At 35.7% G+C, this 17,763-nt stretch overlaps 1 protein-coding gene across 1 annotated transcript in view; it reads right to left on the minus strand.

Annotated features, from left to right (window-relative positions):
* The window catches only part of LAMA3 (laminin subunit alpha 3), a 231,751-nt gene that overhangs the window by 150,188 nt on the left and 63,800 nt on the right, over positions 1-17,763 (minus strand). Inside the window, exons 17-22 of the mRNA XM_074200327.1 lie at positions 15,260-15,312; positions 14,432-14,537; positions 10,069-10,168; positions 6,905-7,061; positions 2,032-2,164; positions 242-384 (exon numbers count right to left, since the gene is read on the minus strand). Coding sequence (XP_074056428.1) covers positions 242-384; positions 2,032-2,164; positions 6,905-7,061; positions 10,069-10,168; positions 14,432-14,537; positions 15,260-15,312 — 692 coding nt within the window. The remainder of the gene's footprint in view (positions 1-241; positions 385-2,031; positions 2,165-6,904; positions 7,062-10,068; positions 10,169-14,431; positions 14,538-15,259; positions 15,313-17,763) is intronic.

Here is a 17,763-nt window from a genome sequence, read left to right on the forward strand (position 1 = left end):
TTTTTGTTTGTTTGTTCTTAGCTATAGATTTTGAAATCTATTAAAGACACCTTATCAAAACTGGGAAATTTCTTGTGAGAAGGAGTCATCATGAATCCATCCCTTAAAAATGAACATCATCAGTTTCCATATTTGATCTATCAGGAAAATCTTCTTAGCCAGGATAGGTTATACTCTCTTGTGTCACCTGCTTTGAAAAAATATCATACCCAGATCTCTTTACCCAGAACCATTCTCTTACCAGAAGTATGTCCTCAGCCTTTATACTAACGGTCCATGTTCCTGGAGCAAGGGAAAATGGATCTGCAAAGCCATTTCCTGGGACAGTGACAAAAGCTGGCTCTTTGCTAGGCAGGAAGACAATCTCTTTGCTTTGAACAGCAGCTGTTGGGGGAAAACAATGTTTCATTCCTGCACAAAGCTGAATATCCAAGAGGCATTCAAAACAGGTTCATTGTGAGTGAATGAATTTTATGGTTGCCAAAGGTACCATTTCAAACACTGGATGTGTAAGTGAGAAAGTTATGTGGATTAGTTATGATGAAACAGATCTATTTTGTTCTCTTAAAGGTTGACTAGGTGGTTTAGTGGATAAAGCACTGAGATTAGAATAAGAAAGATCCAAATTGTAATTTGACCTATAAATCTCTTCTTTGCCTCAACTTCCTCAACTGTAAAATGGCATCCCCTCCCAGGTTTTTTTTTTAGGTTTTTGCAAAGCAAATGGGGTTAAGTTGCTTGCCCAAGGCCACACAGCTAGGTAATTATTAAGTATCTGAGACCGGATTTGAACCCAGGTACTCCTGATTCCAGGGCCGGTGCATTATCCACTGCGCCACCTAGCGGCCCCCCAGGTTTTTTGTGAGGATTAATGAGATAATATTGTAAAGTGCTTAGTACAGTGCCTGGTAAATATGAGGTGATTAATAAATGCTCAACTCATTCCTTCCTACCTTCCATCATTTTTACATATTATTTGTTTAAGAATTTACTCTAGTCTTCCTTTTAAAAAATGATGAGTTAAACCCATTATATTCTTCTCAAAATACTTTATACAAAATTTGCCAGTTGCTTTGGACTTGTGATTTCCCCCTCCCCACCCCACCCCACCATGAGCTACTGGAAACATTTTCCACCCTCTCCTAAATACTGCTCACCTGTGCAATATTTATTAAGTAAAATATTATTTTTGGAATCGGATACACGTTTCAACTAAATCCACATTGTTAAGCTTGAGGCTAACTGTACAAAACTGTTATCACTCAATCTAGAATTCTATAGACCTGGCACAATCTGAAATAAGATTACCAAGGGAATGGGTCTACACTTGTCCCCCTTCCCCCAGGCTCCCTTAAATTCAGAAGGAATCTTATGGTCTCTGAGCAAAACTGGAATTCTACTTGAGTTTTTCTGGAAGCTACTTGAAAATTTCCTGAAGGGAAAGAGTACAAGCACTCTATCACCATCCCTTATGCTTACCCTATCCATTTTCCCTCTTTTTGTCTTTGTTTCCTCTTCTCCACCCTGCTCCCCCAACACCTAGATTCTGAAAATCTCCTGGCTCAAAGTGAGAGGTGGAATATTGCTTGTAATGCAATCGTACAAAATTTGTTGATTTTTAGAAAATGAATCATAAAGAGATAGTTAATAATTCTGAATGTGAAGTTAAATATAAATATAAGCAAGCTTTTTAAAGAAAGGCAAATTACCAAGGGAAAGGATGTTTGGAGAACTGATTTTAAGTCAATAGATGTTAACAGTATTTTAAAAATGCATACAAATTAGGAAAATTTGAGGAAGCATTTCCGTGACTGATCAATCAACAAGCATTTATGAAGTGGTTAACATGTACCAGATATTGGGCTAAGTGTTGGGAATACAAAGATAAAACCTGATACAATATTGCCCTCAAGAAACTTATGCTTTAACCAGAAGAGATACTAGTAACACAAATAGGCATATACAAAATAGATATAAGATGATTTGGGGGCAGGAGAACACTAGCTATTAGGATGTTTAGGAAAGGCTTACCTGGCTTAGACCAGGGTTGATAAATAGTTATATGACCAAACACAGTTTCAGTTCCAGGGTTAATATATCTCAGAACAACACGAAATAAGTATTGATTTGATTTTTCCACATTCAACGTTACCCTCACTTCATTCTGTAAAATGGAAGTTAATAAACAGACAAAAATATCCATAAAGTATTGGACTAGATTATTGGTTTGGAGCCCTGTTAACCAAATACTGATTTTGTATTAAACACACACACACATACATACACACACGCACATACACAACTGCACACCCTCAATGAGCAAGCAATTACGCAAGTGTGGAAGGTGAAGACAGAAGGATGATCAGCCTAACCACAGATAAAAGTCACTTACAATCAGAGTCACAGCTGACAATTGAGATCCTCCCCTTTGAACTTGGGGTAACCAGACTGACATAGTGGAGCACCAGATAACCTAGCTTAAAGGAAGCCATGGTGACAGGGACAACTACCTCTGGCTGGGAAAGAGATAAAAAAAAGGAAAAGAAAGAGAGGAAGGTCTATTACTACTGTCCACAGGAACACAGTGTTGAGTTGAAGTATGGATGAACATAAAGGATGGGTAAATTCCTCAGTAAGCAAAATTCAAATGTTTTCAGGTTTAAAAATTGACATCTGTGATTTTGTTTGATGTCTACTAACAAATGCTGAAACCCCATCAGATCTTAGTAGGTAGTTTCATGAGTTGCTGTGACAAAAATAAATCATTTAGAGACCAAACCTTTGGTAATGAACATCTCTGAACTTAGCAAGGTAGGTTCTTGGATAGCAGATTCAGTTGGCATATTTCAACTCTTTCTAGATTGTCAGGATCTTTCAGAGCCTTTTGGCATAACCCAGGGCATCCTTTTCTGATGATGAGGAATCTGAGTAGGACTCTCATTCATTCAACTGTGTAAAGAGAATTATCTTTCTCTTTTATCAAAGGTACCTATGGATATCCATCACACCTGATTGGGAATGCAATATATTGGTTTCAGTGATGCAGGTGATCAGACAATGGACTCTTTAAGCTTACCGAAAGCCCTGCTAAGCTTTTTAATCTTCCAAGAATAGTTTATTAAAGCTATAGAAGTTGAACCAAAACTCCAGGTCCCAGCATGTCACAGGAAGGATGAACCAAATCCAAGGGATGCATGTGGTCACTGGGACAATGAGAATAATTATCTGAGTGACTTTGAAAATAAAGGATGCCTTTGAATAAGATCACTGATATGTATTAGAAAAGCAAAACAAATACATATATATTTTTTGTTGTTGTTGTTCAATCATTTTAGTTGTGTCTGACTTTTCATGACCCCATATGAAATTTTCTTGGCAAAGATACTGGAGTGGTTTGCTACTAAAGAAGCACTGGGACAAAAGAAGAGTTCACCAGGGGCAGCTGGACCTGGAGTTGAGAAGCCCAAGTTCAAATTTGGCTTCAAGCAATTTACAAGCTGTGACACCCTGAGCATTTGTCACCTAACTCTTGTCTGCCTCAGTTTGCTGTAAAATGAGGATAATAGCAGCACTTATTTCTGAGGTCTCTTGAGAGAGAGTTTGTAAAAGTGCTTTTCAAACCTTAAAGAACATCATAAATGCTAGCTTTGATGAAGATGATGAAAGTGCTTTGGTCTTAAGTTTTGATGTAATCTAAATGAGAAACCTTATTTTTTTTTTTTAACTATCAATTCCCAGGGTCCTGACTTTTACATCATTCTTTTTTGTTTGTTTGTTTTTGCTAGGCAATGGGGTTAAGTGACTTGCCCAAGGTCACACAGCTGAGTAATTATTAAGAGTCTGAGGTCAAATTTGAACTCAGGTCTTCCTGACTCCAGGGCCAGTGCTCTATCCACTGTGCCACCTAGCTGCTCCTACATCATTCTTACAGAATATTTCTAAAAGGGGAGGTCTCATTAGGCTCCCCAAAATTAAGATAATGATCAGACTATCCTTGATTAATTCAATTAATTGAATTCAACTTTTGACTAGGTGGAAAGCCAAATTCCCTTGGAGGAAGTACTAAAATAGGGATTAAATGACTTCAGGACAAATATTTTCCAATGTGAAATGAAAAGCAAGTTTATATTATTCTGTTTGATGAATCAAATGTCATTACTTGTGTTTATTATTCCTATTTCACTATGATTATGGAATAATGTCTTTGAAACTTGAAGCCAGAAAAAGGCTTTGGCAAAGAAGTTTTCAAGACAATATTAGTTTTTTGTCCTTTTTGGATTTCCATTATCTGTCACTCTGTGTCTCTGTCTCTGGTGTGTGTGTGTGTGTGTGTGTGTGTGTGTGTGTGTGTGTGTGTGTGTCTTTCTCTGTCTCTGTCTCTATTTCTCTACCTCTCTCCCCTCTCTTTCCAGAGATGTGCATAAGACACAGAATATCTTACATTTTAATTTCTTCTCCCACACTGTATCTCACTGAGGAGTTCCAGTAGTATTCCTGGGCTTGATGGAGTCAATTCAATGTTGTTCCACAAAGAAGAAGCACCCGAAGAGCCTTAACATCCTTTGGGAATCCCTTCCTACTGACTCCATATAGACAGATTTTTTTGCCTTGCCTGATGTTGGTACATAGAGGATCATTGAATAAGGTTAGCTGTGATTTCCCATCAGGCTTCTGACTTCTTGGCATTCATTCTCCATCATTGTCTCCCTAAGCTGGGTACTACCTTCTTTTCTCTCATCCTTTTCAGCTTCCTTATTATGTGTTGTCTTTTTCATTAGGATATAAGTTTTTTGAGGGCAAAAACTACCTTTCTTTTTGTATTCCCAGTGCCATTAAATACACGTACTGTATCCCAACAGCACTTTAAAAATGCTTATTGACCGAATTAACTGCATTTATCAAGGAATCTTGAATGAGTTTAACATGACTGTTATGAGGTTGCCATGTTAGAGGTAACCCATGAAAATTAGCTTATAAAAACTGAAAAGCAATGAACACATGTTTTCTTGCTCATTCCAATGAGAAATCAAAAGAGAGATGGTAAAATATAAACTATGGAAAAGAATTCAGAAAAAGAAAATGAGTAATAAATTTGATTTTTGTGCTAATTATGCAGGAGGTCATCAGTAAAATTATGGGAGAACTCAAAAAATGGGGTCAGGGGTAGAAAGAAAATGATGGAGAACAGGTGAAATATCGGGAAGAACTGAATTTTAGCTGTAGCAGCTGAAAACCAGGAAACACTGAGTGTCCAAGTCAGTGATTTCTAGTAATGGTTTGATGGTCCATATTAACTGGTAAACAGATCTTGGGAATCACTGAGATGATCATGAGCATAAGCATCATCAAAATTATCAATGAGATATTATTTTTATGGAGAAGAGAATCATTTTAAAAACATAAATGAGAAAATGAAATGATAAAAAAAATCATAGCTTATTAGAGAATGAATGAGAATTATTTTGTTTAAATTAAAAAGTATAAAGGACAGCTGGGTGGCGCAATGGATAGAGAACCGGCCCTGGAGTCAGGGGTACCTGAGTTCAAATCTGGATTCAGACACTTAGTAATTGCCTGGCTATGTGGTCTTGGGCAAGCCACTTAACCCCATTGCCTTGCAAAAAAATAAAATTAAATTAAAAAATTAAAAAGTATATCCCACTTGAGTTCAGCATAAGCAAAAACAACACACATACACATACATACAAAGCCATTCTGACACCAAAACATGGAAGTATTATAGGATTAGAAAAAGAGAAAATGGGATTATCCAGCCAGTCAGTTACCCTTCAGGCTAAACAGAAAGTTAATTATTCAATATTTTTCAATGACAATGCCCCCCCCCAAAACTAGGCATACAACGATAACATTATTATCCAGAGCACTGAATCTTTTTTCTTTCTAACTGAAATCAAATAGGAAACACAATTTAAACAAGAAATAGAAAAGAGATAAAAAAAACTAGACAACTTCCTTCTAGCATGACATTTTCTTATTTTCTTAGCTATTGTTTATTATAAACACAACATTTTGAGAATGAGAAAAAATGGAAGAATGGAAAAGAAAAATAAGGAAAGAATTAAAGAGAATGAATATTATCACCGGGATAATGTAATTTTACCCCTAATGCTCCACAATAATTTACAATTTCTATTCCCCAAAATCTTCCATAAAAATAGGTAAATCTGGGGCAGCTAGGTGGCGCAGTGGATAGAGCACTGGCCCTGGAATCAAGAGTACCTGGGTTCAAATCCAGCCTCAGACATTGAATAATTACCTAACTGTGTGGCCTTGGGCAAGCCACTTAACCCCATTTACCTTGCAAAAACTAAAAAAAAAAAAAAAAAAAAAAAAAGTAAATCTGAAAAACAAAACATTTCTGAAGAAGGAGCAAACTTCAATAATCTCAATATTGAAGTAGGGTGTTCATTAATACAGTGTTCAGTAAATTGGTATATTGCCCTGTTGGCCCTTTTCCCCAATTTCTCCTGGGTTACAGTATCTTGATGATATTTTGTTTTGTTTTTTCAGTCTCTTGCTTTTCAAAAGACCCTCCAGAGAGAGTCAGTTCTTCATCTTTTGACTTTACTGATGACCAATAAAGGTCAAATGTATTGTGACATCATAACATACATAATCATTTGCACAATTTAAACATTCTATTTGATGTCTTTTGTTCTTTTGAACTGCAAGAAAGAGTAATACCTATGGCAGGTTACCTGTACTAAAACCATCAGTATTAGTTCTCTGCGTGAGGAATTAAGAAATTATCTTATAAGAGATATTTCTAGGGGGTTTTTAGGTTTGCAAAGCAGTCTACATAGATTATCTCATCTCATCTCATCTTCATCTCAACTGATGAATCTGGCTCTTTCATGAAGTCACTTGTAATCAAGGGGCATACCTGTACTGGGGTCATTTGTGCATAGCCTCGCCAACTGAAATCTGGAAACTCCAAAGGATTAAAGCCAAATCGAATACCTCTTCCATTAGGTGTCATGCCATCTTCAATTTCAAACTTCATGTGATGTAAATCAGGGAAATAATAATTGTCTTCTGGCCTTTGAAAACAAACATGGATGCAATTAATTTGGTTCTTAGAAAGATTGAGTTTCCTATTCCTCATCAATTATAGCACAAGCTGTCACATTCCCACCCACTCTTCTTTTATTCCAATGGTTAAGAAACTTTGCATGGAATTACATACAGCCCCATCAAGAGGAATAAGGGAAAGGGTTCTCTTTCTTTTTTCTTCTTTACATACAATTGCTTTTTTTCATAAGAATATAAATGTAACCTTTTGCTCATGATTTAGTTATTGTAATATTTTGCCCTAGGCATCCAATATACCTAGAATAGATTATCCTCTCCTCTGTATATTAATAATTTCCAGGGCTTCTGAGACCCTGCAAAGTATCACTTGATTATTAGACCTTTGATGCTGAGTCCTGGGATTACAGACATTCAGCCTTATGGACCACCAACTATAATTCTATTCATTATGCTAATACCTACTAAAGATTGAATTTATTGGCATAGCCTCCATGAATCACAATCACCTCTATACTATGATGTGGTATCAGAATTAATCTTTAGTGGAAGACTGAAGAACTGCGACAAGTAAATTATTTTTGCATGGGCTAAGGGCATAGCTTTCCTAAGTGGCTATCAACAACTAAGCAATTTGAGATTAGGTTATTGTCCATTAAAGCTATGACCTTTCAGATTAATGAACTAGATAACAATTGTGTTTTCTTGCCCTTAATTTATCCTCCCTTAATGTTTTTATCCAGATTCTTTGTTACTTTGATTATATGATGTCACTTTGTATGACTAAATTGACTTGTGCCAAATGCAGTTTTAGCAGTGAGTGCAGTAAGAATATTTTAAAATGCTAATTTATATAATACTATTTAAAACAAAGTTAAAATTTAATGCAATGAAACTGACATAGCCTGAAAAAAAAGCATGCAAAATTTGTGTACTCTAATTCTAAAGGTTACTTTGGTTTGCTATATATTTCACCAAAGTTTAACTGGCAAATGAAGTAAACTTTTTGTAGTTAATATTTAATATGTGTGTGAGTTTTCTTAAGCTTAGTGGAATCATTCTTGCTCAAATATCATCAATAGATTAAATTGACCAGTAGGAATTTCCAATTAGAAATACCTGGTAAATCAAACAACAAACAAACAAACAAAAAACAAACAAAAAACCTGACAAGGTTTTCTTTTCTTTTATGTTCTTTTTTCTTTCAAAGTTTCCCCTGAAGAGTTTTCATCACAGTCAGGGACTTTTTGTAATGTATTGATACTCCATGCCAGAAGTTGTTAGTTTGCCCTTTTGATAGACTTAAAACATTTTTTAGTAATAACCAAGATAGTAGCACATGCATTTGAAATTTGTGTAGCTTTTAACTGCCACAAAGATTTTAAAGAAAATACATAATTTATTGAATATTCTACATATTGTGGAATTTCAGGACGTGGAGAAGGTTGATAAATGGTAGCATTTATTTAGTACTTTAGGTTTGCAGAGAGCTTTACAAATATTAGCCCATTTTATTTTCATGTCCATTTTATAGATGAACCACCTGTGGCAGGCAGTGATTTGTCCAGATCACACAGTTATTAAATTTCCAAAGCCAAATTTGAACATAGGCCTTCAGGGATCATCTTTTGCCTTCTATTTTGTATCCCTAGCACTTAGCACAGCACCATGTGCATTCTGCTGTTGGTCAATTGTGTAGTTGACTCTTTGGACTATATTGTCCAAGAGGTTTTCTTGGCAAAGATGTGGAATGTTTTGTCATTTCCTTTTCCATTGGAAGTTAAATAGCTAGTTAGTGTCCTGGTCTAAATTTGAACCCAAGTCTTCTTTGTTTCAAGTCTAGCCCTCTATCCACTTAGTTACCTAGCTGACACTTCTGGGACACAGTAGGTACTTAATGAATCTCTATTGACTGGATTGACTGACTAGTGTTATAGGGGTTTTAAAGATGATATGAAACAGAATAATTACCCTATCTTCCACCACTGAAGAATTATTTGTGTTAACTATTGAGATCATTGCCATGGCTATTTTCAAAGTTATTATGTACACCAGGATAAAGGGATGTCAGGAATGCTAATACTCCAAGCCTGTGGACTACTAGATATCACCTTTGCTACTATTTGCACATTGACCATTAGATCATTAAGGCAGTAAGGGACCATATAGACAGGCCCTTCTCTTTACAGATGAGGAAGCTGACACTCAGCTTGTGTCTATTTCACACAAGCAGTTGATTATTGGGAGAGCTGAAACTTGAACTTGAAGGGTTCTAGGTCTGTCCTCTATAGTTCTCAGTAGATTGTTCTGAAAAGCATCTTAATAAGGCTATTTTTCATAAGGTTGGCTGTTGAAGTAGGGAGTGGCACCTCAAAATATGCAAGGTCAGCCCCATGGAGCCTAATCTCACCTCTGAAAGCTTATTCACTGAATACTATGGGTCTCAGTTTCCTCCTGTGTAAAATGAAGAGACTGGATGAGAAGACCTCTGATGTTTCTTCCAGCTTTAAATTGATGCTGCTATGATTCTTTGGTCATTTCTATGTTCTAATGACTTGCTAGTGAAGTTAGTCTGGGTTAATTGGAGAGAAATGTGCTTGAGGTGTAGAAGTTCTCAAAATGTTTAAGCCTGTTTTCAAATCTCAGTTTACAATATGTCCCCATGTAAAACTCAGAGCAACTTCTAACTTTACCTCAATTCTAGATCAACTTTGCTACTTCCTACCCACATGACCTTAGGCATGTCACTTAAACAATTTAGATTTCAGTTTCCTCATTTTAAAAAAATATATTTATGGGATAGTGAGGTAGTTTGGTAGATAGATCAATGGCTCTGGAATCAGCCTCAGACACTTGACACTTACTAGCTGTGCAACCCTGGGAAAGTCACTTAATCTTCATTATCTTGCCAAAAAACCCCACCTGAATTATATTATTTCTAATCTAGTCTATTTCTAATGTCCTCCTAGCTATCAGTATTAACAGAAATCATGAAATAAGCTTTAGAGTAAGACTCACTGTTGGCATGACTGGCCCGTGATATGTTCCCTACATTGACAGGCTCCAGAAAGTTCATCACACATAAAGTTGACAGATCCCCCAACATCACATTGGCACCCTAAAAATTAAGAAACAACATTCATTTTAAAACATTTTTTCAAAAGGTTCTTGTTCACTCATTATTTCATTCTTCCATCTAGATGTCTATTGCTACTTTTTAAAAATACATCTCATGTGAAATAAAACCTAAATAATGATAGTATTAATGTAATCCAGATATTCCAAAAAGTAAGACACACCTTTTGACAACATTGGCCATTCATCTGGTATTTTAAATAAAATAGTCTGATTATGTATCAAAAGTTCAATGAAAAATTGAAATAGTGTTTCCTATGCAAATGATAGTGAATGAGCAATGTGGAGACTAAGTTTGGAGTCAGGAAAGACTGGATTCAAAATCCCTCCTCTGACACATACAGACTCTAGGCAAGTCTCCTTAAAGCTCTGGGCTTAAGTTGAATTGTCTAGAATTTAGAGATTATATGAAAGCCCAGAGATCTCTCAACATTTTGAGACTACAAATTGCAGAGAAGGGGCTGACCTCCATTGGCAGAGTGAGCAGAGTGAGTTTTGACATCCAGAATTCCCTATATTGATGAAATCACAGGGTCAATTTCTATTTACCAACTACCTCATAGGATTGTTGTGATGAAAGTAATTTGGGACCATGTTCTATACAAAAGTATGGGATATTATTATTATTATTATTATTATTATTATTATTAAATGGAGACCCTATTTCCAAGACATACCACAAAAGTCTATTTAATTCTTAATATATTTAGAAGGCAGAGCTATGTGATGAACTTTCTGAATAATTAATAAGCAATTTATTAATTAGGCTTGCTAATAATAATAAATTGAAGCAGTGATTTTTTTGATAACCAAATAGAGAGTCTGAAAGCCTTGAATAATCCTTCAAAAGGCTCTTGATAGATGAAACTCAACTCTGATTGGTGGACATTTAATGAGAATATAGGTTAGAAGTCTTCAGCTCCTCCTGTTGAGACCATGGCTGGATCTGGAATCTCAGCCACCATCAGTACTCTGGACAGAAGGACTCCATCTCCATCCAGACCACACAGGTTGTTTTTTACCTTCATGAACTAGGTCACCCTAAAGGCTAATGGAGTGATAGAAAGACAGGACATCTTTTCCTTGGGGGGGGGGGGGGTTAAGAACTAGTCCATACTAGATTCTATACTCTCAATAGAAGGCAGTTGGGTGGGGTCCTGTCCCAATGTGAGGAGCATGTAGTCCAATGGTTAGGACAATTTTCTCTATCAATCCTCCATCAATTATGTCCTTCAGAGACTGACTTTTTAATAGTCTAGATTTTAAATGAGGAAATAAAGGAGAAAAACCTGGACCCTAAATTAATAATTAATAATTAGTCACTAATAATATTAGTAAAATAATAATTTCCCTCAGCTAATTGCAGCTAATTATTTTAAAATGTTGTTTTGAAAAATGCAATCTGAGTTCCCACTATATATTCCAGGAATACAAATAGTATGTGTTTCTGGACTACTTAGTGGAGAGAAGACATAGACAAGAGAGAGTTCTGTAATGAAAGTTAGAGGACCTAGGTCCTAGATCTCTTTCTACTATCTTGATTGATTACTTGATCTTGATTGTCATGCATGGTCTTAGTTTCCTAGTCTTAAAAGTGAAAGGGTTACAATTGATTATCTCCAAGACTAAATACTTGAAACCCTATGAGCTTTACCATTTTGACATTTTTTAGCAGCAAAAGACCCCTCCTTTAACCTCCAGGAAGGAGTTCCTGTTCCTCTGTTGGGTGTTTAGATGGTATGTGAAGGTGTGGGAGGAAGGAATATTTATTGTCACATAGAAGATGTTAACTCTCAACAACTACAGAACTGGAGGTGTTTTTCTAGGTGAAACACATTTTAGGTTTTTAGATTAGTTAGAACCTAGAAATTATCTGGAAGCCCAGATACTGAATTAGGAAAGAAAAAACCCAAAGGTCTGGAGTAGGGGATGTACAGGGGAGAAACTGAGAAAGGAATCTCTTGTGCCCCTTTGTACATAGAAAGTCTTTGTAACTTGGATCTTTAGAGGTTGGCAAGTTTACATTACCTAGTGTTTTATTTAGTAATTAAAAAATAACCCTTCAATATCTCATTCTAAATGTCATAGCACTAAATTATCATTATCACCACCACCAACAACAATCATTTATTAAGTGATTACTAGGCAACTAGGTCACACAGTGGATAGAATGACAACCCTGGAGTCAGGAAGACTCATTTGATCTCAAGTCTTGCTAGTTGTGTGAACCTGAGCAAGTCATTTAATCCTGTATGCCTCAGTTTCCTCATCTGTGAAATGAGTCAGAAAAGGAAATGGCAAACCATTCCAGAATCTTATCCAAGAAAATTTCACATGAGTTGCAAAGAGTTGGACACAACTGAAAATGACTGAAAAACAACTACCTACCAAGCACTGAATTTAGTCATTCTAATTTTATGTTCCTTAATTTTTTAGGCAGACTTTCTCTTTTTTTTCCACAAGTGTAATTTATTATGACTCCTGGCCCTTTTCCTCCTAATTTGTACTTTAATGTTTTCTATTTCTATCTAGGCTGTCCTTCCACATGCTCACACAGTCATTAAGCCGCTTCAGCCAATAATTAATTGAAAATCCATCATGCCCATGGAGTTGGGCTAGTTACTCCCATAGAATGTCTCACTTACCACTCTTGTCACAGTAGGACACAGACAAAGCATGAGCAAGGGATGAAAGCTACTATTTAGAAAAATTCTATGTGAGAGAGAGAGACAGACAGACAGACACAGAAGAGAGACACAGAGTCGGAGAGTCAGAAACAAAGAGAAAGGACTGAAGAGGAAGAAGAGACCAAGGCAGACAGAGACTGTCATAGAGAGCGACCTCTAGAGAGAGAGAGAAGGGCAACACTAAAGGACAGATGTCAAAAGTTTTATCACACAAATTCAAAACAACATTTTTTGTTATTGATCAATCACTCAAACATGTCTGACTCTTCATGTCCATAGTACATCAGATTCTTATATCCTCTATTATCTTCCAAAGTCTGTCTAAGCTCATGTTCATTATTTTCATGACATTCCCTATCCATTTCATTCTCTGCTATCCCCTTTCCCCTTTGTCTTCAATCTTTCCCATTATTAGGGTCTTTTCTAATGAATCCTGTCTTCTCATTATGTGATCAAAGTACCCAAGCTTCAACTTCAGTATTTGACCTTCTAGTGAATTAATTTAAGTATTTAGGCTTCATTAGAGAGAGACATAGAGTCTTTAACAAAGGAGGTGGTAGTCCCATGGTAATCTATTCAAGAGTTACATATTCATTTCTTTCCCCCCATTTTATAATAGTAATAATAAGAAAAGTATCTTAAAACTTGCAAAATGCTTTCCATGTATGATCTCTTGTGATCCTTACAACCCTGTAAGATGGATGCAATTATATATGTAATGAGTTCCACATCACTAGAGGTCTGCAAGAGAAGGCTGGATGGCCACTTGTGTATGTGATAGAGATCATTAGTATTCAGGTTCAGGTGGGATGAGATGAACGTTGAAATTTCTAACTGTGAAAGTTAGCAATTCTTTGATATTGTAATCTGAAAAAAAGCTGATATTAACAGAGTTGGGTCTCTCAAAGGCATCTTGTTCCAAGGACATTCTCACCCTGTTTGGGCATTTACTGGGGGCCTGACTAACTATAGCATAATCCTTTAAGTATGGTGGAAGTATTCACCTATAATGTATTATGATTTACTCTTTACATATTCCTGACATAATAATAAATTATAAAGAAACATAATAATAAAAATATCTATCATATAGATGCTTTTCAGTTGTGTCCAATTCTTTGTGACCCCTATTTGAAGTTTTCTTGATAAAAAAATGGAGTGGTTTGCTATTTCCTTCTTCAGCTCATTTTACAGATGCAAAAACTGAGACAGAAAAAGATTCAAGTGACTTGCCTGGAGTTCCACAGCCAGTAAGTGTCAGAACTTAACTCTCTGAGTTAACTCCAGGCTCTATTCCCTGTGCCACTTAGCTGTTCATAAGAAGTTGTTGTGGTGGTAGTTGTTGTTTGTCCTTCATTCTTGAAGGTGGCCATGACATCAGGGAGGTGATACTTGACTTGCTTTTATTATGCATCTATTATGCATAAAGAACTATTTTGGTTTCTATGGACACAAAAACTAAAAAACAACCCAGTTCACAAAGGGAAATATTTTAGACTCTGCTTGATATAACCAGACTTTTGCTGTATCTATACAGTTCCCACCAGAACAGAATTTACCTCGACACCCCAAGTAATTGCTGTCTTCTAGGGCAAAATAGCCATCATCACATGTATTACAGGAACCACCACAGACATGAGTTTTACAGTAACATTCACCATCTCTCTGTAGAATGATTAATCAAAGGATAAAGATTAATTAAAAATGAAAAAAAATATACATTTTGTTTAAGATTTTACAAGGCAAATGGGGCTAAGTGGCTTGCCCAAGGCCACACAGCTAGGTAATTATTAAGTGTCTTAGGTCAAATTTGAACTCAGGTCCTCCTGACTCCAGGGCCAGTGCTCTATCCACTGAGCTACCTAACCACCCAAAAATGAAAAATATTTTTAAGTTAAGCAAGAATTTAAAAATATTTTGCTGAAGATTTCATTGTAAAATCTCCAACAATCCATGAAGAATCTAAAAATACATATGCATTCATCATATACTGTACAATCAGGAGTATGTTGGAGGCAATTCAAGCTGATTCTCAAAAGTTGATTGTTAAATTTTCAGTCTGAACATTTATCTCATCTCAGAAATCAGGGCTTGATTAATTTACTGTTTTGTTGAGCATTTATCTCAACTCAGAAATCAGGGCTTGATTAATTTACCGCTCTGTTGATTTTTAGACTTTAGAAAATGATGAGAAAGTGTTAATAATGCAAATTAAATGCAAACATAAAGCACATATACTTTTTTTTCTTTAATGAATCTAACTGTTAAACATTACCACCACATCCCTGCTTATAACTGTTGGGTTATCAGTTATCTTCATGAAGAAATTTCATAATTGATTTCTGTCATATCTTACTTCTATATCATTCAGCACTGTTCATATTTACCTGCTCACATTCTCCAACTCCACTTAATGTTCCAGTCACGTCACACTGGCATTCTGTGAAGACAACAATGGATGATCACTTCTACAAAAAAAAAAGCTTTGGACCAAGGCATTTATGAAGACATTTCCCTGTAGCTCAAAGGACATGGAATATTTTCTGTCTGACATTTACATGAAATTTTTGGAAGAAATAGTATTTCTGGCACTTCAGAAACTTCCTTGTAGCAGATGAATATCACCTATATCACTTTAGTAGCAGCCAGGTGGTGGAAACCACAAGCAAGGGTAGAATTTTAAAGGAAGTCTAGGTTAAAGTTCATAGAGAGGATCAAGACTTGTGTCGGAAAGAACCTCAGAGGTTATCTAGTACAACTTTCTCCTCTCATATAGTAGGGAACTGAGGTCAGAGAGGAGAAATGATTTGCCTCAGGTCACACATGTGACTTGAACCCCAGGTCTCAGACTGCAAAGCAACTAAGTACTCTATTCATAGGCTTGGAATGAATAGCTGACACTTTTTTCTGCTTAGTATCTTCTTCTATTTCAAATTCAATATGCTCCAAACTTATTGTCTTTCCCCAAAACCTGCTTGCTCCTATTCCTACTCATTATTTCTGTAAGAGCATCATCACTTGCCCAATTACCCATGTTCAGAATATTCATCATCTCTTGGCTATCCTCATGTCACCCTCTAACCCCATTTCAGGCCCTCACTTTTAACTCTCCTGGACTACTGTAGTACCCTCTACTGCCTTTCCTTATCAATATATCCTTTATGTTGATGCTATTAGACTAGTAATGCCAAAATGGAGGAATATGTGCATATACACACATTCATACATATATACTAAAATATAAATATTTATTTTAAATGCAGAACAGAAATGAAGTTCAGAAGGTAATAGATATAATAAGAAAGATAGTTTATAAAGTAATATGTGGAATTCATTTTATATATATATATATATAAATATAATTATTTAAGCTAAGAATATGAAATGGACTTTCAGTTTCACCTAGAATCCTCTTGTGTTCTCAAAATAATATTAAAAGAAAAAACATGGGAATAACAGAAACTTCTCCAAAAATTGATCAATTATACACCATTTACTTTAAATTAAATATTCATAGCTCGCAACACTAAAACAAAAGCGACAAACACTAGAAAAGGATCTATTGTCTGAGAAACAAAAATCATGTGCCCCCAAATCCCAGAGGATATGAAGAACAACTGGTTACTCATTTGATAATCACTGAATGAGCTGCCTGAAAACTCCATGTAATGCTTTTCTTGATTATCACAAAGCCTTGACCCAGTCGCAGGATTGGGTTATTCATGTTCAGCAAACAAACAAGGTGATGAGCTTGGGATCTTTGCTATTTCTCAAAGTCATTCTACCATCAGATTCCATGCATTTCCATTGACTGTCCCCCATACCTGCATTTCTTTCTCTCCTCATTTCTGCTTCATGGAAAGTACAGGAAATCTCTGATAAAATCTCATCTTCTGCAAATACTGCTGCCTTTCCTCTAAGATCACCTCTAGTCTATCCTATGTGCAATTGTGTATATATATATATATATATATATATATATATATATATGTATATATATATGAGAAATTCTATGCATGTGCATATACATACCAGATAACCTGAAGGTAATCTTATATTATGTATGCATTATAGGTGTATATGTGTATATTATACAGAAGTAACTATATATAAATAAGATATAGATCTATATTAATATATGTACATATATTATACACAAATACACATATACATATAGAGCTATTATTTATATCTTCATCTTGTTTATAAGAATTGTTAGCTTGCTGCCTCTCCCATTAGTTTGTAAGCACCTTGAGGGCAATACCAATGTGGTATTTATCCAAAGCTTGTCCAATATTGATTTGATAGGACTGCTGGAGGATTCTGGTAGCACATAAATCTGATTGATCATACCACCCCACTTCATTCAGCAACTTCCTATGGCATACTGAATAATGCAGATATTCCTCCACCAGGTCCTGAGCCCCTCCAGGATCCTATGTCTCCCTGTCTTTCTGTTTTTCTTTTATACCACAGTAATATGGTTCATGTTTTAGCTAAAGGATACTACTTGCTTTCCTCCTGTTCTCTCCTAACTCCAAGAGTATATTTTTACTGTTCCTTGCTCCTGGACCATCACTGCTGCCTCCAACTCATTCTCCACATGATGAAATCCTACCCCTTTTTTCATGTCTCAACTCAAGACCTCATTCATTAAGGCTTCCCTAATTTACCTGATCAGAACATTTAATTTTCCTTATTGAACATCACCTAGTACTATCTTTATATTTCTCTCCTTGTATTTATAATACTCCCTTTTTTGTATCATGGTTATTTCTTGAAGTACTCTGTCTTCCCTTTATATTTTAAGGTTTATGAGGTGAATGTCTTCTTTATCTATATCTATATCTATATCTATATATCTTCACAAGGATTTAGAGCCATACTCTGA

Source organism: Macrotis lagotis, chromosome X (assembly GCF_037893015.1).
Source record: "Macrotis lagotis isolate mMagLag1 chromosome X, bilby.v1.9.chrom.fasta, whole genome shotgun sequence".
Taxonomy (NCBI): Eukaryota; Metazoa; Chordata; class Mammalia; order Peramelemorphia; family Peramelidae; genus Macrotis; species Macrotis lagotis.